Source organism: Anser brachyrhynchus (assembly GCF_964034855.1).
Source record: "Anser brachyrhynchus genome assembly, chromosome: 8".
NCBI classification, from domain to species: domain Eukaryota; kingdom Metazoa; phylum Chordata; class Aves; order Anseriformes; family Anatidae; genus Anser; species Anser brachyrhynchus.
The window spans coordinates 21357495-21384176 of record NC_137702.1 but is presented as its reverse complement, the minus strand read 5'-3'; the positions used below and the strand labels follow the sequence as shown (position 1 = coordinate 21384176).

Sequence of the window (26682 nt, the reverse complement as noted above, 5' to 3'; positions counted from 1 at the left end):
ATGTGCACGCGTTGTGTTCCCTTTCCATAAAGGGCTTATTGTGCAGTAGGAGCTTTGCTCTTCTGCACACTGGGTTTTGATTTACTTATAGTTGCACACAAAGTAATTTCCTCTTCTGTTCTTTCTTCAGAGGCCTTGCACCGCCCCTATGGCTGTGATGTTGAACCCCAGGCACTGAACGAAGCCATCAGGTGGAGCTCCAAGGAGAACCTGCTTGGAGCCACTGAGAGCGATCCCAACCTCTTTGTTGCACTTTATGATTTTGTAGCAAGCGGTGACAACACGCTCAGTATCACCAAAGGTAAGGCTTGGAATCACACGGCAGCTACTAGGCTGTAAACTTAGCAAGAGAAAATAGAAAACAGCATTCCTCTTCTGTTGTTCCATTTAACAGAATGAGTGCACCTAGAGAAGGTTACACACTCCCTCTCTCACTTGTGTTGGAGCGACACCTGCTGGGCAGTTCTCCTAGTACAGATACAGCTTCGTATAATACCAAACAATCTATCCCAGCTACATCCAGGCTCCCCAGATCACTAGCCACGTGAGACACCTATTTTGGGAAAACCTTTACATTATTGGCAAAAACAGAATTCGGCACTTTCAGCTGGAGCAAAATCAAGAATTAAGAATGGCAAAAAGATTTTCTGTTTTTGTTCAGTATGTATATAAGAATATGCCCTGCTGCACAACTGTTAAAAAAATGCCATTTTTTTTATATCTATGTCTCTATAAATAATATAAATTATTTATTAAATGTCATTAAGATGGACACAAACCTCATCCCTCCAAAAAAAAAAAAACAAAAAAAACCAGCTTTCTAGTCCAGAAACGTGGACTGCGGGAAGCTTTTTGAGTTGATCATTCACACTGTAGTACTAATTTAGGAACAGTGCATAACGAGTTCTGTCTGAAACTTTACATCATAAATCCTTTAATATATATAGCAATTTAGTTACAAAATCATTGCTGCAGATTTTTGTTAGCTACAAACCCAGGCTTAGAGAGACATTCCCTGTCAGCTGACTCGATGAGACCCAGTAGATTGTATTGTGCTTATTCTGCTTTTTTCCTTCTGCTCATAGGTGAGAAGTTGCGAGTCCTGGGTTACAACCAGAACGGTGAATGGAGCGAGGTACGTTCGAAGAATGGGCAGGGCTGGGTACCAAGCAACTACATCACACCAGTGAACAGCCTGGAAAAGCATTCATGGTACCATGGGCCGGTGTCACGCAGTGCAGCAGAGTATCTGCTGAGCAGTCTCATCAACGGCAGCTTCCTGGTTCGTGAAAGCGAGAGCAGCCCCGGGCAGCTATCCATCTCGCTCAGGTACGAGGGACGTGTTTACCACTACAGGATCAATACCACCTCAGATGGAAAGGTAAGGATTTCTGGACAATGCTGTGAGGAAAGGAAATAAAAATATTAAGAGGTGGTGCAGAATCTCAAGTTGCAGGCTGCTAGTTAAAGAAGGAGTGTGTGTGAGAAAGGCCCACTGGCTTATTAGTATAAAAAAGAACATTTTATTCCAAGAGGTTGGTTGTAACACTCAACACCACTTTGGAAGGAGTGCAAACTGCACTTTTCTGGCTGAAAGAGTAGCTGGAGAGCAAAGCGGTTGTGTTTTTGTTTTGATGTGGTGATACCTTTCCACTGGTCTTCCTAGAATAAGCAGAGCTTTGGTGAGTCAGGAGTTTTAACCCTGATCAAATGGCAGTATTTTGTGCTGAGAGATGTAGAAACTGGACTTAGGTATGGCTACAAGAGTTCTGGTTTCTAGTCCTGTAAAGCACAAAGCAGGAGTCAGCACTGCTCTAGCCTCCCTTATGTCTCGTTTCGTTCTGCAAGCAAATGTCCTGCGGAGGAATATTCATTTGCCCAAACAGAGAACAAGTATTCTAAAATCTGGTTCTATTACTTTGTTTTTAACCTGTCAGAATGTCTTTACTGTACCTGTTTTCCAGTGTTACTGAAAGTTCTCAGCTGCCTTCAACTAAGTAGATTCCTGGACCTTTCTCAACAGGTTTATGTGACAGCAGAGAGCCGTTTCAGCACACTAGCAGAGCTAGTGCACCATCACTCTACAGTAGCTGATGGCCTGGTGACAACTTTGCATTACCCAGCACCTAAGTGCAATAAGCCCACTGTCTATGGAGTGTCCCCCATCCACGACAAGTGGGAGATGGAGCGGACTGATATCACCATGAAGCACAAACTTGGGGGCGGGCAGTATGGCGAGGTGTACGTTGGTGTCTGGAAGAGATACAATCTCACGGTCGCTGTGAAGACATTAAAGGTGAGTTTTCAGATTGTTGTGCACTGTTCATTTAGTCAGTGTAAGGGAATTGTCACATTCTCAATTATACCACCTAATGATACGAATATATGAAAACGGAGTGTACTGGTCTGCATAAATTCCATAACTGAGAGTAGCTCAAGCTAAGTTAGCTTTTCAAACTTGCAGCAGTGCATGTGGCTTAGAAACAATTTGGAATTTGGTCCAGCAAGCACCTGCTGGAACTGCATGGCCAAGTCAGATTTGTAGAAATGGTTACCCACACGTCCACTTCCCTTCCCTCAGAAGAGCTGTGGAAGCTTAAGTAATGAAAGGTGTTGGAAGTATGTTCTACCTCTCCCTTACTTCTGAAAAAAATCAGCATCTCCATTTATATTAATTTTCAAAGCCTTCTGTTTGAATGTCACCACTGTTGAATGTTAACCTTCTAGGTACCCCCTAAGTAAGGGAGATTGCAAGCTTAATTTTTATAGCTAGACAGGCGAACTAAGTCAGTGACTCTTAGAGTCATCCCCTTACTAGCCACAGCTGCTTTGGTAGCCCCAGTGGCTACCTGCTTGGTAGAGCCTAACACTTTCTGGGTACTGCAGATCCATTATTTGGCCATGCTGCAGGCCAGCTTTTCCGGGGTGTTATAGACCCTTTTTTGCTTTGGTAAAAGGCAAAACAGCAGAACAGAGATAAGAGTTATTTATATTCAGCTAAAATATGTAGTGTTAAGCAGACCTTGGTCATGAAGATTAATCTTCCTTCTCTGTTCGTCTAGGAAGATACCATGGAGGTGGAAGAGTTCTTGAAAGAAGCTGCTGTGATGAAGGAAATCAAGCACCCAAATCTAGTGCAGTTATTAGGTTAGTGAAATACCTTCGTCTTTCTATTCTTACTCAGGCTTCTGCCAAAATGAAATCCCTCTCCTTTAAAAGGAGTGGCAGATTTTATGTATTTATATAACTTTTTGAATGAGGTCAGGTTATGAGGTGATATTTTTGGTAGCTTACTCCTTTGTGTAGTATTGAGACACCAATTTTAAATAAATCATCAAATATGGTCACTTACATTAGTAGGCAACTTTGCTGCTGATGCATGACTGTGCCTTATATAAAGTTTGCAGTACAGTCTCCTGTCAGATTGTACCCTTGCCTTTAGCCATTCTCCAGGATTCAGATATCAGTGAAGTTAGATTTTTTTTCTACTTAGTTAACTAAGATTTATAAAATTATTTTCCATTAGTTATTTTTCTGATAGAACAGAACAAGAAAACTCAAAAAAAAAATTACAATGGAAGTACAACAAATACTGTTCTTTGTAATTCTCAACTCAGAGACATTTACAGAAAAAGCTGCAGTGAGTAGAAGCAATCAATCTGTAACTGAGCAGAAGACAGCCAGATCACTACTGCTGCAAAGGACCATCGTGTTATCACCAAATAAGTACATGAGATCAAGGCAGTGGAGATGCAAGTCAGATCAAACAGCATGAGTGGAAGAAAGCTGCAGGCTTTTCAGCTTGGCTGTGCCCTGTTTATCTCACCGGCACGTGCATGATACCATGATCACTAATACATAGTCTGCATAGCTGTTAATTCTACATGTACAAAGATTCTTAAGGGGACACATTAAACCTTCACTAGTGTTTGGTTGCGTCTGGACTTTTGCTGCTTTCAGGAGCAAAGCTGTCAAGCCAAGCCTAGGATAAAAGGAGAAATGTGAAGAATGTGAAGGATTTTAATAATGTCACCTATTCTGTGCCCATTTTTAAAAAATGAACACAGATGAAGTGTCTGCCTAGCCCTGTCTGGTTCCAGCAGTAGACACTAAAAAGATTGCTCATCAGAGATGCATTTTTGCTCTTTCTGATACGCAGTGTAGTCATGTTTTACTACTGAATGTAGATAACAGTATCAGCAGGAATCCAGCAGTGCTGCAGTGGGAGTTCACAAATTTGACATGAGTATCCTGTTGCCCTCCTCCTCCACTAATACATACTTTGTACATGATTGCAGTGACTGTAGCAAGGAGTCATCTGAGGAATGTGGGAGAATGCTGCTTCAGGAGTAGGTCCCACTGTGCTGATGGCTTACCCAGCTAGCACACATGGGAGTGCTTCACATTCCTCTGTAGTGACATTTCGGTCTGGAAATCTGGCCAGTTGACAGGTACCCGCTTCCACTTGGCCACTCTTTAGCTTTAAGAAAGAAGAGGGGGGAAGAAAAGCAAATCATAGGTCTTCAAAATAACTCCTATTTCATTCTGTAACCCTCCAAACAACAGTGTGTAGCAATATTCTATATATATATATGGTATACATCCTTTATGTACAGTATATAGGAATAGTGGTGCTTTAACAGACATGTTTCTCACTATCCAGAAAGTAGATGGACAGAGAGGTAGGTAGAAGCACTGAATTTTAAGTTGGGCTGCATCAATCCAGGTCTTGTAAATGAAAGTCTTCAATTTCCAGAGAAACACTCATTGGTACAAAATGCACCGAGTGGGTATAACATCGGGACCACCGATAAGCTAGGGAAGCAATGGCAGCTTTATTCACATGCCCCTTTCTCCTCACTGCTAGGTGTGTGTACCCTGGAGCCACCCTTTTACATTGTGACAGAATACATGCCATATGGGAACCTACTAGACTATTTACGGGAATGCAACCGGGAGGAAGTGAGTGCCGTTGTGTTACTCTATATGGCCACTCAGATCTCCTCTGCTATGGAGTACCTGGAGAAAAAGAACTTCATTCACAGGTGGGTGAAGTCACATCAAGGTGGTATAATCTCAGATTGTAATGGTGGACAGGCCACCAATGTGATGGCCTGGGAATTCTTGCTTTTGGGGAGATTTTTTTCCAGAGTTAGGTTTCACAGTAGGTAATGCGTTGGCTGTTTTGGCTTTAATGCTGTCTTGCAGTACCTCCTCCCCATGGCTTTCAATCTTGTGTGCATGTGCCTGATGGCTGTGAAAGTTGGTGATGTCCTGTTCCAATGTCCCCGCTCTGGGCAAGACCATGCCAACCATGGCATCCTATCCAGTTGGATAAAGCAGTGCCATAAAGCTGGTACCGGTGTGATGAGCTGCTGATCTCATCCTAATCTCCAGAAACATGAACCTCTCATTGTAGCAGCTATCGTTACTGGAAGTTTACTGGAAAGAGCCCTAATCCCAGTTTACTGCTCCTAGGAATATGTCCGCTCAGTGTCTGACACTGTTTAGAACAGAGCTCGTGTTGTCTTTACCTGCTTTATGAAGGGACTGCTTCCTCCTGCAGGAGCAGGGGGCAGGCTGTGCTAGTACTGGACTGTATTCAAAATCCCTGCTCTTGCTCCAGTAAAGGAGTGTGCCTCTTGTCTTTATACAGGGACTTGGCAGCACGGAACTGCTTAGTTGGAGAAAATCATGTGGTGAAGGTGGCTGACTTTGGCTTAAGTCGACTTATGACTGGAGATACGTATACAGCTCATGCTGGAGCCAAGTTCCCAATCAAGTGGACTGCTCCTGAGAGCTTGGCCTATAACACCTTCTCAATCAAATCAGATGTGTGGGGTAAGAAAACTCAACTGCAGTGTTTCATTTTTTTTCTTTGCTAGCCTAAAGAGTAAATTGGGTTCTATCCTGGGCAAAAACACGTGGGGAGGTGCACGCCAGGCCACAGCTTCACAAATCAATAGGGTTTTTAGTGTGTGATGTCTTCACCTAGGCTGACCTGAAGTATCTGCATCAAAGAGATTCTGCCTCAAACTGCAGTAAAGGCCACAATATAACAAGCAACATAGGAGGTGGGCAGTCTTATGACCAGGAATTTTGTTTTCTTCCTTTTGCAGCCTTTGGGGTGCTGTTATGGGAAATTGCTACCTATGGGATGTCACCGTACCCAGGCATTGACCTCTCTCAGGTGTATGATCTGCTGGAAAAGGGCTATCGGATGGAACAACCGGAGGGGTGCCCTCCAAAGGTTTATGAATTGATGAGGGCGTGTGAGTATTGTCTTCCAGCTCAGGGAACAAAGCCTGGGAGGGATGGGTGAAATCTGTGGTTAATTCTAAATCCTTGCTTCTTATGTGACATTTTGTTGGCTAACGTGGAGAAGTCCCTATCACCTGACACGTACCTGGTCACCGATGTAAAATGAGTCTGGTCTCTAAGGAACAAGAACCCTCAAAAACTGTCATCTCTGATTACAGCTGGATAGCATTTTGTGGCAAATTGTACTGTCCTTTTGTGAGCAGGATTCTTACTATGGAATCACCAAAAGAGAAAGAAATTGAGTTCTCTGCAAACATAACACCTCTGCAGGAGACAAGTAGTTGACATGGTTGCACAAAATACATCCTCCAAGTGTGTTGCTTAGTATTTGCCATGAAAAGCTCTCTAATGCTGCATAACAAATTTAAACTCTATTAATAAAAGAATAAAAAATCATCTCCTACCTGCTACAGGCATTGAGACTTACTTTGCGCTCTCACACTGCAGGTTGGAAGTGGAACCCGCCTGACCGACCTTCCTTTGCTGAGACCCACCAGGCCTTTGAAACCATGTTCCACGACTCGAGCATCTCGGAGGGTGAGAACCCCTGTTGCTTGGTTTCTGAAACAGTAGAGGAGTTTATCCCCCGGAGTGCTCTTCTGCACAGGCTCTTAAGGCTCATCTGCTCGCTCTGGAGGCTGCAATGAGGCTTCACCCTTACTTCATTTGTTATCCATAAGTCTATCAATACATCCTCTTACATTCTGCACGAATACTGAATAAAATTTAGACACTTCAATACAGAGACAGCATAGTAATTAATTTGAGCAGCCAGATAAGAGTTCATTTAAGGAATATTGTCTCTTCTATTAGAGGAAGCCTCTTGTTTCCCAGACTGGAGAGAGGGAGGAATAGTGAGTGAGAGAAAAAGGTGCATGCATATCACAGTCTATTTCTGACTGCAGAATTTAGGTCATGCAGTAGTATTCTACCAGCTTTCATTTAAAAAAAAATTAAATCTGCCTTAACCTCTGCATTTTCTACCTAGCTACTTTTAGCAGTGAATCTGCAATGCAACTTTCAAATCTAGTCAACTAGGAGGTAAATACTGGTGAGACGTGTGATACTAGGCAGCAGACAAGCACAACTGTCTAAACATCTCAAATTTGAAATTAAATATGAAGCCCATCCATCCACTTCCTCACTACCAAAAAAAACACCCAAGGGGAAATTCTACCAGGGAGGATCTATAATAGGCGCATCAAGTGGCCTACACAAATAATAACCTGCGGGTGGCCAGGAGGTTTTTTTTGGTTGTTGTTTGTTTTTAAATCACATACCTTGTGTTGATGTTGGGAAGGAAACAAGCAGTCGTCACTTCTAATAGACAGGTGCAGTGCTTTGCTTCTGACAAAGCAGCTTAGGTCCAGATGCAGAGAGGACTCAACTTTGAGGGGATCAACACGAGGCACCTTAATTAGAAACAGAGATAAATGTATCCAGCGTGAGCTTTAGCTCTTGGGCAACCTTAACCCAGCATAGAGCTTGTACAGATCCTACCACCATTTCTGGCTGAATTTATAAAGATGTAAATGAGTTTGAAGTCATTATGTAAAACATCACTTACACTAAACACCTCTGGACTGGAATAAAAAACAAAAAGTTTATAAACTGCTTCCTCTTTCAGACATGTATCTCTTCTTCCTTCTCTGGGTCTGCAGTAAAGACCCATATTTGCTTTTCCTCCTCTTCTGCTGGTCCTTGTTCCAATGATTCCACTTGCTTTTTCCCCTTACAGAGGTAGCAGAGGAGCTCGGAAGAACAGCCTCCTCCTCATCCATAGTTCCGTACTTGCCCCGGTTGCCCATGCTTCCCTCCAAGACTAGAACACTGAAGAAGCAGGCAGAGAACAAGGAGAACATTGAAGGAACACAAGATACTCTGGAGCATTCAGCTTCCAGCTCAGCACCAGGTATGAGCACAAGGACAGTTGCACTGAGGCCATGTGGGTAGACTTGCTCCCGTTGTGAAGTACCAAATGGAAGAGAACAGAACATCCACCAGCTGGAGCTCTGCAACCCAGTATCCTGGCTTGTAAAATTTCATGTTCCAGTCAAGATACGATAAAGTGCGTTGGCTTTTTTCAGTTTGTAGCAGGACTTACTGTGGTACTGTGGCAGGAGAGGCAGGGCTGGACACCCCATGGCTGCATTCACTCTTCCTGGATTAGAGAGGTGGAGAGGTCACAATGATGGAAGATTTACTGAGAGACAAGATGACTTGTGGGGAGGAAATCAGCATGGCTTTGTTCTTTGGTAGCACAGAATGATACAGCACAGAGTGGGAGCTCTTGGTCACAGTACAGGTGTCACTTCTCAGTCTTGAGAAGGCAGAGACTACTCTTGAGAGCTAAGATGAGCCCACATCTGTACAGGCGCAATTCAGACTTCTCTGTTCTGCTCTCAGGTTGTGGAGCAAAGAACCAAAATCTTGAAACAACATATTGCAGGCTGGTGCCTTGAGCAGCTGTGTCATTAGGGCTGTTTGTCAGCCTACTCCTTTACAATTAAATAGAAAATGCTGCAGCTTTTTCAGTGGTTTTCTGCTAAAGCCCATTTTATTTTTTTCTTTTAAGTTTGGTTTTGCTGTATTTTTAAGATGACAGCTTCCAAACTAAACTTGACAATGCAACAAGAGATTCTCTTTTATACTTACAGTATTTGGGAAGGAGAAAAAAACTACAGGAAGTGGGTAAGAAACTGGGGAGAAAGAGTAAATTCCCTTTCTCCTGAAGTCTCTCCTAAGTAGCCTCCCCAATGCAGACAACAGGCAAGTCGTGCAAGCGGAACGGATTGAATAAAATCAAAAGCAGATCAGCCTTGCACAAAAATAAAAGTGCTAACCTTCTCTCGCAGTCTGTCTCTGCAGATCCTGGGCAGCTCAGCCTTTACAGCCCGCTGCAGGACAGGGGGGTGGAAATGGAAATAGATTTTGAATAGTCATGCTTGTTTCTTCTGTCTAGGTTTTATCAGAAGCACACAGCCAACAAGTGGGTCTCCCGCACTGCCTCGCAAGCAGAGGGACAAGTCACCCAGCAGCCTGCTGGAGGATGCCAAAGAGACCACTTTCACCAGGGACAGAAAAGGTGGCTTCTTCAGCTCCTTTATGAAGAAGAGGAATGCGCCCACACCTCCCAAGCGCAGCAGTTCCTTCCGGGAGATGGAGAATCAGCCCCACAAGAAATACGAGCTAACGGGTAACTTCTCATCTGTTGCTTCCTTGCAGCATGTGGATGGGTTCGCTTTTGCACCCGCGCAGCAGGACGCGAGCCTGGCACCACCCAAGTGCTACGGTGGGGGCTTTGTGCAGAGGACCTTCTACAACGATGATGGCACTGGCACCAGCAGTGGTGGGGGTGTAAGCACTGGTGGTGGGTGGTCAGGCATCACAGGTTTCTTTACACCACGGTTGATTAAAAAGACACTGGGTTTACGACCAGGAAAACCTACTGGCAGTGAAGAAACTTCAAAGCCTTTTCCAAGGTCAAACTCCACATCTTCCATGTCCTCAGGGCTTCCAGAGCAGGATAGGATGGCAATGACCCTTCCCAGAAATTCCCAGAGGTCAAAAATCCAGCTGGAACGGACAGTGTCCACCTCCTCTCAGCCTGATGAGAGCATGGGGAGGGCCAACGACCTGCTTCCCAAAAAGCTGGAAGAAGGCCCTGCTTTGACCAGAGAAAGACCAAAAGCAAAACTCTTGCCAAGGGGTGCCACAGCTCTCCCTTTCCGAACCCCCTCTGGTTTGGAAGAAAAGGAGAGTCCAGGGCTAGCAGCAGCTCCTAAGAGCAAAGAAAAAAACAGTGGCCCGCGGCAAGGGGCCCTTGAAGATGGCGAGAGACCGGGGTGGTCCTCTCCAGTCAAGGCTGCAGCAATACTTCCAACCACTCATAACCACAAAGTGCCAGTCCTAATCTCACCCACTCTAAAACACACTCCAGCAGACGTGCAGCTCATTGGCACAGACTCTCAGGGTAATAAATTTAAGCTCTTATCTGAGCATCAGGTCACTTCTTCCGGCGACAGGGACCGGCCCAGACGGGTAAAACCAAAGTGTGCTCCACCTCCACCACCAGTGATGAGGCTCCTCCAACAGCCAGCTGCTTGTGCAGATGCAGCAGAAGAACTGAGCAATGGGGCGGGAGCGCAGCATGGACTGGAATCAAGCGAAGGGAGTAAGAAGGCAGCAGCAGCACCTGTTGGTGGAAAATCCGGGAGGCCTGTGATGCCTCCACCTCAAGTGCCTCTGTCATCGTCTTCCCCAGTGAAAATGGCCAACGGCACGGCTGGCGCAAAAGTAGCGCTAAGAAAGACCAAACAGGCGGCCGAGAAAATCCCAGCAGACAAAATCAGCAAGGAAGCACTGCTGGAGTGCGCAGACCTCCTCTCGAGTGCCATCGCTGAGCCAACACCAAACAGCCAGCTGGTGGACACAGGGCATCAGCTGTTGGATTACTGCTCAGGCTACGTGGACTGCATCCCACATACACGCAACAAATTTGCCTTCCGGGAAGCCGTGAGCAAACTGGAACTCAGCCTGCAGGAACTGCAGGTGTCCTCAACAGCTGCTAGTGTCCCTGGGGCAAACCCCGTCCTTAATAACTTATTGTCGTGTGTCCAAGAAATCAGCGATGTGGTGCAAAGGTAGCTACTGTCAGTCTGGGTAAGAGACGTACACATGGGGAGGGGGGGGACTTTTTTCTGTACTGATGCTTTCAAAAGGAAAGACTGATACTTGAGTATGTGAAGTACCTCAGATCACTGAGTTCTCCTCACGTTTACAGGTTCATCTCAGAAAAGGGGGATGGAGAGGGTAGATTAAAGCTGTAAGGGGCAGAACAGCAGATGTTTGTCCCTACCTAGTCAGTCTGGTCTGCTTGGTATGGCGAGGAAAGGAGGCTCCTTGCTCCTCCCTTGGAGAGGCAGGAGAACCGACGGCAGGTTCTCTCTCTTGGAAGGACGGTTTGGGGCTGGTGGCTGGAGTACTGGCGTGGCTGCAGGATCCGCCCCGTCTGCACTACCGCATTCTGCGGCCCCCGACACCGCGTGGAAAGGCGCAGGGGTGCTGGTGGTGCCAAGGGCCGAGCAGCTCTGCGGGAGGGTGCGTGCGGCTGGGGAAGGGTCTGATGCACTGACAGTATTCAGAGCTGCTGGAGGTGGATGCACTAGCCCCGGTGGCATACTTCCACAGTGCTGTTTGCTGCTGTAACGAGAACTGCAAAATTAGTTAATATATGGAACTATCCCTTTTCCCTCCTGTCCACCTCATCCACCACGTTTGTGTCTTCGTTGTAGCTGAACGTCAGGAGTGCTGGGCAGACTTACCACTGGAGTTACCCCCACCCCACCTTCACTCAGTTGATTCCTATTTCTAGTGGTCTAGCATGGGTGCCGCTTGATAGTCGTGTGTGAGTAGTTTGAGGCTCTTGCACAACTTGCCAGTGTTGTTATTGGGACAGGGTGGGTTGGTTTTTGTTTTTTTTTAAGCTTTAAATTGTTTTTAACTCGTTACCAGGTTGACGCCCCAGTTTAGTTTCAGCACCTCGAGGCCCCATGGTAGGCGAGGCAAAGCCCCTGCCCCAGCAGCCCCTGGCTGGTCTCCGCCCTCCTCCAGCAGTCAGTGCTGTGCAGCCAGAGGCAGAAGGAGCAGCGGGCCTGCCTGCCGCCTGCCCTGCTCCTCCTGCTGTAGCACAGCCACCTCACCCGGATTTCTGGGGTTGGTGCTTCCCGTTGCTTACCGGGCCTGCAGGCTTCTACCTTCCCTGGGCATGGAGGTGACTAGGTATGTCAACACATGTGAGTCACGGCCATCTTTTAAAATTGATTTATGTGTTTTAAAGACTGGACCAGGATCTCATGCTGTGGAGCAGGAACACGCACGTAAGCTGTGCACTCCGCCTAAAACGTGACAAAAGGTGTTACTGCTCCACTGGGTTATGGTCCCTGATGTTTGATGCCTACTGACAATCCCAGAATGAAAGCAATCGTGTGGTTGGTTGGCTGCCCTGCTCCTAGCACTGGCTGTGGACCGCTGGGGGCCTCAGAAAGCTGGCTGTGTGCGCACAGCACCCTGAGATGTAAGTGTACTGGCAAGTAGGAGGACCTCAACTAGCTGTTGGTTTAAGAGGACGCAAACAGGCCTGATACCCGTCTCCAGTACCCGTTACCCTGCATGCTGCTGCTCACTTCACACTATTTGTGATGATAGAGGATCTGGCTTGCTTTGCACCTTAAATCTTTTATTTTTTTGCTAAAATGCTTTTTTTAACTTGTTTTTAAAGTGTGACTGTGCTGCTTTTAGTTTGAGCATTTAGAGTTGAGCTGGGGCCCAGGTGTGACCGTGGACAGTTGGCACTCCAGTTCGGTCTAGAAGCGATGCCCTGTTGGTACTCGGAAGTAGGCTGGGCCATCTCGGCCCACATCCCTGTTCGTTTTCCATGGAGCATGGTGAAACAGTGGCCTGAAAAGCCTTTAGAAAGGTGCTGGTGTCTGAGACTCCTCATTCTATTACTGGTCTGTGGTAAACAAAGGTGTGTGGCACGACGCATGAATGCACACCAGTGGAGCAGAATGCGAGGTAAAATGGACCGTGTGAGCTTCACTGTCAGTGAGTGAAATGATGGGAAAAAATAAAAAATAAAAAAATAAAAACCCTCCACCCTAAGTGACAGGCATTAAAGTGAATCAGTTGTTCCTACAGGTCAGTGAGCTGGTTCCCAAGTGGCAACAAAGGAAAGTACAGCGTGGGTTAGTCAGCCTGACTCGGAGGCACCAGCCTACCTGACGAAGCCTGCTGTCTCCTCCTGCAGTAGGATTTTCAGCTTGTCCAGGATCTCCTCTGGTCCTTACGCTCCAGCCCGCACGTCAGCAGGGCAGGGGGAGGCTGCGCCGGGCTCCTTCCACCGTGACACTCAGCAGTAAGGCAGAGTACCAAACCGTTATCTTGCAGACTTTACTGAGGGCTTTTGTGGTTTACCTTATCTCTTTCAGTCATCTTTACTGAACCTGGGCATCACTGCGCACCAAACTAACTGCCTTTGGAAAGGTCACCTGCAAAGGGAAAAAGTCTGACGGTGTTGCTTCATGTTGCCTTTTAAACAATCAAGGAAGGCAGGTCGTGTTTGCCTTGGCAGACAATCGCGTGGTTTCATCATTGTACTACTTCCCAGCCTAGTACAAACAGACTGAAACTGAAGTGGTTACTCTCAGGGGAAAGGTATTTTAACCAGAAAATTGTAAGAATATTAGTCCAGTTTTGATGAGTGTTTTGAAAGAAGCTTTTTTTTTTTTTTGAATACCAGTCTTCCAGAACAACTCCAGCAAAAGTGACAAAACAGCAAACAATTCTTGGAATTTCTAGCTATTAGAACAGATCTTTCAAGCTTTCTTACCCTTTTTAAGCAACTAATTGTGCCCCGGCAGAGGACTGGTTACCCTCCCCTGGTTATCCATGCTTTCTCTCCAGATGCTGCCTGGTTTCTGACCCCCACCGCCCCCAAGGTGGTAGTAGTGGGACAGGGCTGAGGCTGTGTTACTACAAGCCGAAGAAGCCACCTGCTTTTAGAGACTCCCAGACCGCTTGAGGCTGGCAGGGACCTCTGGGGCCCATCTGCTCCAACCCCTGCTCAGGCCACCTGGAGCAGGCTGCCCAGGACCGCGGCCAGGCAGCTTCTGAAGCTCCCCAGGGACTCCTCAGCCACTTGGAGCAACACAGAAGCCCAACCAGTTGTGATCCCTTCAGTGAAGGTAAAACACCTCGTAGTGGAATTGGAGGGATTTGCCGGTCATCACTCCTACAGGGAGCATTTTCTTTGCTGTAGCTGATTGTCATAGTCACATCAGAAAGGTGGATGGCGGCAGAGGTACTGCTGACTTGACACTAATTTTATTTTCTCCTAAATAAGAGACTGCAGACTTGCCTCTACCTCCACTGCCTCTCCTGCCCAATCTTGTTTTATTCTCAAATGAGAATTTCCCCTTGCCCTCTGGAAGGACAGCAAAAGGACGCTACCTGGAAAAGCTTGGTTGTATTGTAGCTCACATTCAGTCATTCTTCCTTCCACATTGTTGCAGGTCCTTTTCCTTCCCTCTGCTAGATTTTTGTGTTCAGCCTTCAAGGGCTCCACTGTAGCAGCTTCTGTGTTTGCCGTTGCACAGTGTGTGTAAAGCACCCGAGGGACAGTGAAGCCCTGTTACTGCTCCAGCACAGAGCACCTCTTGCTCTGCTGTTTATGGAAAAGGCAAAAACTCCTGTTGCGTTTCCTTTCTTCACCACTGTGAGAAGGCCTCGTGTGGTAAAGATGCAGTCGCAGCCAGGCTCTCTGATTAACTTGCACTAGCATGGACTAGAATTTAAAGTAGTCTTCTTTGCAGCAGGGGATGGGATCATGTAGGGCCTGGTAATGGCAAGCACAAAGCATGCGCTCGTGGGGCACTTTCCCTTCCTAGCTCCTGGGGCATTGGCTGACTCAGAGGTGTGGTTCTCCCCCTGCACTGCACCTGAAAAGCAAGCACCTGGCTGGCAGCACTTAGGATTAATTGTACTGTTCATTAGTGCTGGCAGGGGTGAAGCTGAATTAAGAGCTTTGAGCTTGGGACTGCATCAAACTCGGCAGCTGGGAGAGCGGAGCTGAATGCAGTAGCATGCCTGGTGCAGAACGTGGTGGGGAAGGTGGGGGCCTGCCTGTTCCTGTCTTTCTCATGCAGGACATCTCTGGACACCGCTGTGTGTCAGCGTGACCCAAACCGCTGCACGTTGGCATCCCATTTGGGGGTGCTTACCCCAGAGTTTTATGGCACACTGCTCTGTGGGCAGCAGGAACAAAACCCCTCAGCGTGGGGCAAGAGCTATTCCAAATCTGCTGTTACCAGAGCAGGCCCAACAACCCCTCCCCACCAGGCAGAGGGTGTGCGAGCAGCACGATGGGCTGGGCTGGCGGCCTCTGTGCTCAGAGGAAACCTGAGGCTGGTGTCTGTGAGGCTGGTGTCTGCGCTGCGTACCCAAGGCAGGCCCCCCAGGCAGCTCAGGTGCTCAGCCTTTTGCTCGTTGGTGCTCCTAGGCAGCAGCAGCTGGGACAAACACTAACACATCGAGAAGCTGTTTTCTGCAGATGTAACAGACCACTGCCTTCTCGTTTAAAACACTCGGTCCAGGCCTGCTGTTCACCAGGAGCTGCCAGAAACTGAGGGGCAGCAGCTGCAGCGTGCTCGGAAACCTCCTGAGTCAGCGCGAGCAGCACCATCCAGCAGCTCTTGCACATGGGTGGGCACCAGGGTGCACTCTGGTCGCCTGTAGCATGGAACAAAGCCTTTAGCCTATTCCCTGGTGGTGGGAAGTAACAGGTTAGGGGGTACCCGGACTTAGCTGCAGTGTCTAGAAAATGAGAAATGTCTGTACCAAAGGAGGTCACGCTTCCAAATGTCTCCGTTGTGCGCAGGGGGGTAGAGCCCGCTCAGCTTGGCATGCTGTTTGTGTCAGTAGTGAACTCACTGAGGGCAGGAATGGATTAAAATGAAACACATTAATCACCAATCACTCTACCAGTGTTGTCAACTGTTTTTGTTTTTAATTGTTATTGTAATATATTTTGGTTGTTTTTCTAATTTAATTCTCTCACTATCGTCTGACTGTGAACTGCGAACAGTGTTAAACTTGATGTAAATAAGGCCCTTTGAAGGGCCTCTTTGCCTGTCGTTCCACAAAGTTTTGCCAATTTGCATTTTGTTTTAAATAAAGGTTGCAATATTTTATTGGCAAAAAAAACCCACTTGATTAGATGTTGCTTTATTTTTTTTAAAAGAATATTTGAACCTGCACAGTGGCAGCCTGAAGGCTGTTATTTGGGGTAGAAAAGACAAGCTGACTGCAAACCTGTTAGAAAGGGAAGTAATTTAATTCTGCCAGGTTGCAAAGAAAAACGTTAACGTTGATCTAAACGTGTCATGGAGTAGTCAGAGGAGAGTGGTTCTCACTTAGTTCTCAAACACGCGCGTGTGACCTGGCATGAGCTGGTCCTGCAGCATCAGTTTGAGAGGTGCCCTCGTTGGTAGCACCACCCCCTCCTTACTCAGTAACAGAACTGCACAACGTGCCAACTTCAGACCTGCCAGCACTGGCAAAAAGCTCGATAAAGTGACTTCCTTCCACCCGAAACAGCATCACTCTAACCTGAACAGCTAATGACTCTTCTCTATTTAAAAATAAGAAAAAGTCACCCTGGCTATACGACTGCCCAAGCACACCAGCTGGTTATAAAGCAGCGCCTGAGTTGTGCCCTCCACGGGGCTGATGAACCCTCCACCAGCTCACCTTCCCCAGCTGTGCCCCAGGCCGACGCTTTAGGACTGCCACGTGGCAACATGAGCGCCCACAGACCGAGTCCCAGAAATGCCCAATAAAAGCAGATGCTGACACCGGCCCTAAAGGTCCAACCTAGAGTCAACAGCCCGGTTTAAACCAACTTTGCACAGAGAGAAGCCAGGGGTAAGACAGCAGCCAGCTCGTCTTCCTGCCGCTGCCTCAGACTATGAAGCCGTGTTAGGTAACAGCACCGACATGCCCGGAGGGAAACGTGGACTCAAAGTCTGCCAGAGCAGTAAGTGTGTCTGGTCAATCTTTTCCCAGGGTTGTGCTGCTCATCGCTGGCACGACAGAAAGGGTCAAAGCTTAAAATAGCTCAAAGGTCCGCACATGTGGCATTCAGGCAGCTAAAGCCCGTCCTTGGCATGTGCTGATTCACCTCGCTGCCGAGCACAGCTGTGTTGGAAGGGAGTTTTGACCCAGAGGTCACAGAGTGATTCCCGTAACACTGTTGAAATTTTTTGGTCCTGCTGTCAGGTACTTATCACCTGGCAAGTACCCAGACAGCAAACAGCCCCTCGGTGTAGTAATGCTGATACCAGCCAAAAAGCCACAGCATGCATACCGGGGGAAAAAAAGAAAAAAAAATCTTAATCCATCTCTGAAAGAACAGAATTCAACCGCAACCTGTTCTTTCAGCCACCATCCACCTCAGCTGCCCTTTGCCCATGAAATGGGAGATTGTCTCGCGCTAAACCAGTTCCTGCAACGAACCAAACAGGCTCTTTACCAAATCACTTAGAGAAACAATTTCAGCAGCAGCTCACCTCATCCCCACAGCTGCTTCCATAGAACGAACGACTCCAAGAGAGGGGAGAGAGGGACAGGGCAGGCCAAAGCAGCAGGCTGTGGGTTTTACAGCACCAGAGACTCTCAGTCACTCTATGCAAAGGTGTCCCTGCCCAAACCATGATCCTGGTACACGTCCCCAAGTGCCACACACCTTGTGAATGCAGGAGAGCAATACAGAAAAACCCTCAAAAGCAGCAAACGTGTTCTGTGCAGTCTGAGAGCTTGCGAAGTGACAGAAAGCTGCAGCCAGGGAAGAGGCTGTGGCTTCCCCTGGACTCTCTCAACAGGCCCAGGCTGTTCGAGGCCCTCATTACGAGACAACGAACTGACAATGCTCTTGTTCACATGAAACAGTCAGTCAGCACAACCAAATCGCTACTTCAAGCTAAAAGAAGGAATTAAAAAAAACACAAGAGGGACTTCAAACACAGCCAAGCACAAGCTGTGCCAGTGCCCCACGAGTAAGGCTGGGCAGGGTGCACAGCACACCCTGCCAACAGCCCTCAGAGCAACGAGGAGTTAAGTCTCTGCCCCTGTGCAAATGTACGGCTGTGTAATCTGCTGCTTGCCTGACCTTGTGCAAGGAGAGCAACTCCTAGTGTGCAAAACCGCCTTCACCACTGGTGTAGTCCCACCTGGTGTTCAAGGAAGGAAGTAATTGATGCGCTGGGATACAGATTTACAGCCCTGTGCAGAGAAAAGCTTCTCCTCTTTAGGGACAAACACCATCGTCCTGGCCACCTCGTCGAGGGCTGCCTCTGTGTACGGCAGTCCGCGGGCCAGGAAGGCGTCCCGTGCACAGAGCTTCACGTGGTGGTACTCCAGGGGCAGGAACGGCACGAAGAAATCGATGAGGTTCTCTTCAAGGAGGTGGCTGCGGGCGTAGCCGTTCTCTGTAGCAAAAAGCAAGACAAAAGCTTCAGCCACCTGAGAGCGGGCACCCCTCTGAGACGAGGTCTGTCCTCTCTCCTGAGGCTGCCCTCCTGCCGCACCCAGCTGTACACGGCGGGGAGGCAGACATCCTTCCACCCGCAGAGCTGGCCAGCACGTAGCGTGACCACAGCACATCACCACACCTCGCCCACCGCAGGCCAAGGGAAGCCCAAATTCCCAGCGGAGACCACATTCACTGAGACACGAGGCTGCTTGTCACAACCCGGCTATTTTCAGGGCTGAAGGGGGCAGAACGACCAACAGCTCCTTTTCCACGTGCCTCGCTCGGGGCTGTGCTATGTGGACGAAGGAAGGGGCACACGCCAGGGAGTGGGGGGCACATAAGTGCTTGTTCCATGGCACAGATGTTCGTGTGGCACAAGGCACACGGCACCTCATAAGCAAGGCCCCAGGGCAGTGTGGAGGGGCAGGTTTATGGCCGGACCAGTGGCCGGCTCGCAGCGAGCCGGGCTCCTACCTGCGGGCTGCAGCAGCTCCAGCCGCAGCCGCTGCTCCAGGAAGTCCAAGGAGATCTCCTCCCGCGCCCGGCCAGCCCGCCAGAAGTCCAGGGCTACCTCATTGATGGTGTTGCCACCAATATTGCTGTGGACAGAAGGAAGTCACTCCACCATGCCACCACAGACAAATTGCTCAGAGGTGCCAGCAGCACCCCCTGCAGGCAGGCCTCAGTAATTCTGCCCGTGACAGGATTCTCTGTCTAGGATCAGCATCTGAAACACTCGCACAGGGAGGAATTTCTTCCCAAAAAAGCTCTTTCTATAGGCACCTGTACAGCTGCCCTCCATCCTGCCAGCCCAGCCCCCGGGGCAGCTGCTTTCTCCCGCGGGGTGGGACTAGCAGTCAGCAGAACCCCCCGTCCCTGTCAGTCCCCTGTCCTGGCCCCGAAGCTGTTGACCTCTCAGGTGCCGCTTGGCTCCACACCAAACCCTCAGCAAGTCGCCGCGAAGTCCAGGCCAGAGGGCAGAGCACATGGCAGGAGTCCCACTACCAGTAAAGGTCCAGGACTGGAACATCCCCTGCCTGAGGGACAAACCCTGACCACCCGCCTCAGGTGCAGCTGCCTGCTGGGGGACACGGCGTCCTGCCAGCCACCGAGGCTCCCAGGACAGCAGAACAAAAAAGCTGCGACCACCTCCCCGTGCCACCTTGCCAGCACAGCTCGCCTGCCCCTGCTCGCCCCTGGCCTGCAGGAGAAGCACCCTTCGGGCTGAGGGTGACCAGTCCCCTCTGGTTCCCACCACCCAAACCTGGCCACAGCTGCAGGCCCAGAGCAGCATCCCAAGTGCTGGGGGAGAGCCAGCCCTCCTGTGCCAGGCCGGTGTCACCCTGCCACTGTGCATGATGAAACCCCCCCAGATTACACAGTGCCGCAGTTCAAGACACCCTGCTCGCTCTGCTCGGTGACGTGGGGCCTTGGCCCAGTGTCCTGCTGTCCCCACACCTGCACAGCTTGCCAGGTAGGGCACGAGGGCAGCTCAGCACAGCCAGCAGCACGTACACCCTGCCCAGAGCAGATGGGAAGAAAGAGCAAGGAGGGAGAACCTGCCTCCTGCACCACGGCCCACACAGGTGGGACAGATCTGGTCAGCTCTACAGGCACCAGGCACAGACACAGCTCTTCATGAGCAGAGGAGCTGCTCTGGGGAACCACCGAGCTTGGAGGTTAGAGCATTTGTCTGGATAGCAGGATAGGGGGTAACAAATTCCCTTTCAGACAACTGAACATGGTTTCGGAACTGAACATGGTTTTCTGCTCACCTCCAGCCTGTGGGAACAGCTCTTGCCAGAACAAGGCTGAAAGCTGCAAACCAAAATGAAGGGGGACTGAAGATGCTTGTCTCTCCTGGGCATTTCTCACTGGTTAGTTCAGGCATCTGCCTACCTCACGTCTTGGTTGTGCTATGTCCCACTTCTCCTGGCCCATGTCCCGTCCCACCAAAACCTGGGTGAGGGACAGCACTGGAGCATGGAGATGCTGACAACCTCCCTCCCTCCGGATGGGAAAGGAGCCGCCCTCCATTCCCCACGCTGCAGGATGAGCTGATGCCAGGACCAGCCCTCACAGGCATACGGCACCTCAGTCTGCAGCCAGGGCCAGGCAAGTGGCACCTCCCTGCTCCCGGCTACAAGTGCTGCCTTGCACAACAACTTCCCAGCAAGACCTGCAGCCCCAGCTGTGTTCCCTGCAGTACAGGATCCCCCTGCTCAGCCATCCAGGGTGCAGGATGACACCATGCTAACTCTGAATCTCACTGCTTCCTTGCCTTGTGGCCCAGACACCAGTTCAGCTGTCCCAGCTAAGCTGGGCCTTGGCTCCTCCTGCAACTGCCCCGTACCCTGGGAGGATGCCCAGCATCAACGAGGAACACTGACCATGGAGGTAACCACTCCTTGGAGGAGTCAGTCACCTCTTCTCCCTCCTCTGCAGGCCAGACCCCTCATATTGCACACCGTAGGGGATAAACTCCACCATTTTGTCCCTCCCCATGTGTTTGGGGCTGAAGAAGTTACCTGAGGAAGAGGAAGATGGACCTCCGGTAATCCACCTGGCCCTTGTTGCCATCACGAGCCATGAAGGGCTTGATGGCGTCCAGGAGTCCAAAATGAAGTTTTTCTGCCTCATCAAAGATGAACAGGGACTGCTTGCAGAGCTGCACAGTCTCACTTATCTGCTTCTCCAGTTGAACCTGCAGGGCAGCAGGCAGCAGAGTGAAATGCCTGGCAGCAGTCGATGGCACAGGGGCTGAGCCTGGATGTGCAGGGACAGTCCTGGCCAGCCCCGCTACACCACACAGCCGCTTGCTCGTTCCCTCCTGCCCAGAGGGACAGGGGAAGAGAACAGGGAGAGCAGAGAACGTGTGGGTCGAGATAAAGTTTAATATGTGAAGAGGGGGAAGAAAGAGAACAAACTGACCGATGCAAAGACAGTCATTCACCACCTCCCATGACTGATGCCTGGCTGGTCTCTCAGCAATGGCGTCCTACCCCAAAGCCCGGTCCCCTCAGATTTTCCTCCTGAGCTTGATGCTACACAAAATATCCCTCTGGTCAGCTGTCCTGGCTGTACCTCCCCCCAGCTTCTTGCACACCCCCAACCTACTAACTGAGGGAGCAGAGTGGGGAAAAAGGGAAAACCTCAATGCTGTGCACACACTGCGCAGCTCAAACCTCTGTTATTTAACCCTGTTTTACTCATAAATCCAAATACAACTTGGTGGATAGCTGCTAGGGAAAAAGAAAAAACAAAACAACTCCATCCCAGCCAGACCATCCCTGCGGCACCAGGTTGTTAGCTCTCACCTTGTACGAGTCCACGTACTTGTGATGGGGGAAGTGGAAGAGCGCGATGAACACCCTGACGCACTCACTCCTCAGCCCGTCCCGGTACAGGTGACTGGCCACCATCCGGGCCACAAAGTTCTTGCCTGTGCCGGACCAGCCGTGGAAGGAGAGGACCAGAGCCTTCTCCGGCTGCGGGCTCTGCAGGAAGCGTCGCACCGCCTGCAGGACGACTTCTTTGGCCAAGTGCTGCCCGTGGAGCTGCCCGTTGAGGTCCATTTCAAGCCCTGCAGTAAAGACAGTGAGAGCTCTGCCTTAATCTGCAAGCCCAGTTGCTGCTGCTGCTGCAGGTGGCAGTAAGACGAGAAAAGCCCCCAGAGCCCTGCTGGTGGGGCTGCCTGCCCGAGAGGTGTCTGGCCGGGCATTAACACCGAGGCAGGCTGCTTACAGAAGCCTGTGGACTGCCTGTGTTGGCCAAGAACTGCAAAAAAAGATGTGGATCTTCCTCTGACTACTTTTTTCCTTTGAAAACTGAAGGAAGTATTTGATGCCTGCAGAGCACTGAAGCCCAAAGGTTTTACTTAGTATTTACCAAGCTCTACGTACTACTCAGCAGAGGGTATGGTTACCACAGGTTTCAGGGCCAGCAAATGAATGACACCTGTGCAGGGCTCGCACACAGCTCTCGGGGCACCCTCCTGCCCCAGGGCTGGATACAGGGGATACTGGGCCAGCCTGGATCCCAAACTGTGCCTGGTAACTGCCGGCTGAAGGCAGGGCTCGTGGCAAACTGGAGCAGATACGTTACACTGTAAGGAGCAGGCTTTCTCACAGTCTCAGAACTGCAAATGAGTAATGAGAAACAGGGCTTAGCTCAGCCCCTCACCCTCCCAGAAGTGCCCTTTAGCTACATCACTTGCTAAAACACACTTTTTAGAAAAAAACAACAGAGACAGCAGGGAAAAGAAGCAGAGAAAAGCCCTTCCCAAGCTCTCCTGAGAGGCAGCACAGCACCTACCTGTGATATTGTTGACTATCCTGCAGTCTCCTGTCTCACAGCACTTGCCGAAGCTGCAGTACCAGGCAGAGAGGATCTCCAGGTAATCCTGGCCCACCAGGGGCAAGCTCCAACCTGGAAAGGCAGTGGTCAGAGCAGAGACGTGCCAGCAGGTGCCTTTCCTGCGCTGTGTGTGGGCGCTCAGGTGCTCGTGGTTAACTGCTGCCCTGCCCCACAGGCTGCCCCCAGGCAGCTGGGGCACAGGAGGGGATAACGGGCTGTAGCTGGCTCAGATAGGGGCGCAGAGCCACACAGGCTGCGAGCACACCCCCTGCCCCAACACACGTTTGTGGCACCCGCTGTGTACGAAGTGATGGGGGGAGCCCCATCCCCACAGCGGCCACGGGCGCCCGCGGTGCAGACCCCCACGCAGGCACAGGGAAGCGTTTGGTCCCGCTGCTGTTCCCAGGGCACAGGAAAGGGAGAGGAGGGAGCTTACCCGGGCTGGGACCGGCCTTCCTCTTCCCCTCCTCTTCGCAGCTCTCCTGTGACACCTTGCAAGCCAGGTACTGCCAGTACTGCTTGGAGAGGGCTCCCACAGCTCCCAAGTGCTTCTTCACGGCTTCGTACCTCGCTCTGGCCCACGGGGCCGCCTCCGTCACGGCGCTCTGGTCCTCTTCCCAGGGTCCCCGCTGCTTCCCTTGGCTCCCCAGGCTTTCGGAGCCCCCCAGCAGCAGCAGCAGGCAGCAAGCCAGCCCCAGGCGGGACAGGAGCGTGCCCCGGCCCATGGCCGCGGCCGCCCCGCTGGGGTGCGTGCGGATCCCCCTGGATCCCTGTGGATCCCGTCCTGCCTCAAACCGCTGGAGCCGTGATCTCACTTCCTGGCCGCCCGCAAACGGAGTGGTGCTGGGGGAAGCCGCGGGCTGGTGGCACCACCGCACCCCGCCGGGCCCAGCCAAGCCACCCCACGGCCCCTGCCCCACGCCGCGGTCCCCACACCACGGCACTGGGCTGCGACACGGCTCCTCCTCCCAGCGCCACGCAGCAAAACCGGCCCCTGGGATTGTCCCGGCCCTGCTCTGCACAGAGCTCGGGCTCCCGCCTCTCCCTGCTCAGAAGGCACCCAAGGGTGACAAACAACCTCTTGTAAGGAGCCCCGCGGCCCGGCTGAGGCGTTGCTGCTGAGCGCTTACACGGGACGGGGCGGTGGGTTTGGCTTCCAGCAGTGGGATTTTTCCAGCAGTGTGCTCGGGTGCTGGTAGGGGATTTCATTGCCCTTCTGTGGCAGCTGAAACGCGTACAAATCTAAAACACTCGCATGTTGCCAGAGACGTGAGGGGGGACTTCGGGGAAGGTCTCTACCTGCCTCTGGGCTTGCTGTTTTGGGAAAACAGCTGCTTACACAGGCCCCGGGCGCTGGCAGTTGCTCATCAGGGTCATTTCCAAGGGGACACAAAAATAACCGGCACAAACACGGGAGCAGGAGACGGGGATGAGTCAGACCGGCAGCACACGGGGCTGCAATGAGCTCTCTGGGTGTTACTCGCTGGCTGTTCGGGTGTGAGTTCGGCTTAGCAATTGTACCAAAGCTCCAGGAGACAAGATTTTGTGGCTGACTCCGTATGGGCTTGCTGTGACACTCGATGTGTCACATTCCTCATCTACAGTAAAGGGTTTCACTGATAATTTTTACATCAGTGCATGTTTATATGCCAGTACATAAACAGGGACAGGGTGGACTCGATGCAAACAGACAGGAAAAAGGTTCAGATCAGCAGAGAATCACAAAATCATGTATGAGAGCTGTGGCACAACTCGTTACCACCACTGACCTCACCACCAACCAATTTTTTTCCAACCAGCTGTAAAACCCCTTCTGTACGGTGAAGCAGCGAGCAGTCACTAGGGCTGGCTGCTCTTGCTTTAGCAGGAGACAAGGATCCCAAGCAAAGCTTGGCTGCAATTTTGGAAGCAGGCAGTAACGGAAGGGCACACTTGAACCCTCCAGAGGAAAACTAGTCAGCACTGACATGCCAAGTACACAAACTCAGCCGTGTGGGGGAGACGAAAAGTGGATAAGTGCCTTTTATCTTGCATTTTACCCCGAGGTATACCCACTGCTGGCTTACTGTAAGAGACTCACACGAGTTACTCCAGCATCAGAACATGTCCTCCCACAACTTACCCTAACCAAAACAAGGCTGAGAAGCGTTGTTTCCGACATGGAAAGTTTTCAAGGTTATCCCAAGTGCTCAGAAAAATGAAGTGGATGCTTAAATGTGATTCACTCATTCAGGTGGATGGGGAGCAGGACTGCAGCACCACCAGGGCATGGAGTGGAGCAGATCTCCATCTACAGGTGGCTATAAATACTGCAAATCTGCATGAAAAAGATACTCGTATTGATTAACATAATTGCCCCCTCCAGTTTAATAATTCTTGAGCCTAAACCCTTAACACTAGTTGCTATAATTAAACTAAACCAGAACTAAAATCAGTGCACATAAAAAACATCCCAAACCAAAAGCACTGCAGCCACAGAAAAATGAAATCGCCACCAATCTTTCTGAAAACCAACTGAAGCATCTGAATTGAAGCCTTTATGTAGGTTTATGGAAAAAAAAAAAATCATAGTTGTGACATTCAAGCCCTGCCCTCCTGGGATAAATGTTTTAGCTGAAAAGAGCTTATCAAAAGGGCCAGTATTCACTACCAAAAGCAGATGCTTCAATATTCCAAAAGAAAAAAAACTTTGAAAAAGCAAATTCAGAAAGATAAAATGACTGATGGTCCCACACCAGCTCCAGGGTGCTACAGCACAGTTCCTGGGGTGTCAGCTCATGTAAGTGTAGCACATTGCAAGAGCTAGAGAGGAAAATGAAAGTCACTGTTCAGTAACCTGCCAACTACACCCTGATGACCAGGCTGAGGTTAATAATGAACTGAAGGAAAAAAAAAAAAGTAACATTAAAACATTAAAAAAATCCAAAATCCTGAATAACTCAATGCCCTTTGCACGACCTCAGGCAGGGAAGTATGCCCAAGGACTAGATGGGAAGGTGCAGAAGGCTGGAAGAGACCCTAGTGCTCTGCAAGGGAAGAACTCACTCATACCTGGCTAGGAAGGACGGGGCTGGGAAGTACAGCAGACAGTCAGTGTCCTAGTGCAGCTTGCTGGGACTACATCTCTATTTTTTTTTTCCTTCCTCTGCTGAATCTCAAGCTCTTGCTACAGTATTTGCTAGTCTTCAGCTGGCAGTCTCGCAGGAAGAAGAAGCTGCAGGGGGCTGCCCAGCCCCAGACATAACAACAGTTATTCCAGAGTAGCCCTGGCAAACAGCATCCATCTGATTAAAAATCCATGATCTCGGGTCAGGTTGGGTCTGACAGCACAGATATCATCTAAAGAGAAAGAAAAATCAGTACTGCAAAAAATGTGGTTAGGTCTGGCTTATTCAGCACCTCTGACAACTCGGTACAAGCAGACAGAGGGAACCTTGCAGTCTGGGATTTTAAGCTACAGCTGTATCAGCTCAACAGGGAAATGCTGTGCATCCATCCTTTCACGCTTTTTCTGTTTCCATACAGTAATTCCTGCTACACTTCCACAGATGAACTCTGACAGGAGGCAGCAGGAGGAGAGCATCTCCAGCAGCTCAGTGTAACGCAGACAACGATTAGATCAGTAAATAAAAGACAGTTCTGGAATAAATGAGATTGGGGGATCTCTCTCCCTCTTTTTCTCCCACCAAGTCCTACCCCCAGTCTCCTAAAAATATTGAGACTACAAAGAAAGAACAGAGCACCAGTGCCACACATGCCACAAACTTCTTTTCCTTTCTACTTTTTAGAATCAACAAAAAATCGTAGGGAAAGAATCTGAAGGAAATTCAGGAAGTGGTTTTCAAAACCATGTTCTTTTCCACTGGCTCGAAGTTGTTTCTGTGTATTCTTCTGTAAAACTATGTTCATTATATAAT

The 26682-nt window shown here is 49.8% G+C and overlaps 2 protein-coding genes across 5 annotated transcripts in view; one reads left to right on the top strand and one right to left on the bottom strand.

Annotated features, from left to right (window-relative positions):
- ABL2 (ABL proto-oncogene 2, non-receptor tyrosine kinase) overlaps positions 1–16087 on the top strand; it is a 46604-nt gene extending 30517 nt beyond the window's left edge. For all 3 annotated transcript variants that reach the window (XM_080603490.1, XM_080603492.1, XM_080603491.1), the window contains exons 2-11: positions 131–301; positions 1086–1381; positions 2024–2296; positions 3063–3147; positions 4868–5045; positions 5657–5841; positions 6120–6272; positions 6769–6858; positions 8060–8233; positions 9284–16087. In XM_080603490.1, coding sequence (XP_080459616.1) covers positions 131–301; positions 1086–1381; positions 2024–2296; positions 3063–3147; positions 4868–5045; positions 5657–5841; positions 6120–6272; positions 6769–6858; positions 8060–8233; positions 9284–10968 — 3290 coding nt within the window. In that variant the 3' untranslated portion in view covers positions 10969–16087. The remainder of the gene's footprint in view (positions 1–130; positions 302–1085; positions 1382–2023; positions 2297–3062; positions 3148–4867; positions 5046–5656; positions 5842–6119; positions 6273–6768; positions 6859–8059; positions 8234–9283) is intronic.
- Positions 13587–26534, bottom strand: TOR3A (torsin family 3 member A). Of its 2 annotated transcripts, XM_080603514.1 has the most exons (7): positions 25817–26534; positions 23202–25082; positions 22724–22837; positions 21727–21992; positions 20938–21113; positions 18884–19008; positions 13587–18365 (listed from the first exon to the last, which is right to left on the bottom strand). In XM_080603514.1, the coding sequence occupies exons 2-7, from the start codon at positions 23488–23490 to the stop codon at positions 18115–18117; spliced, it is 1221 nt and encodes a 406-aa protein (XP_080459640.1). In that variant the 5' UTR covers positions 23491–25082; positions 25817–26534; the 3' UTR covers positions 13587–18114. The 2 variants fall into 2 exon arrangements, with proteins under 2 accessions (XP_080459640.1, XP_080459641.1); XM_080603515.1 differs by lacking the exon at positions 25817–26534 and having other exon boundaries at positions 23202–25738.
- Positions 26535–26682: the final 148 nt, after the last annotated feature.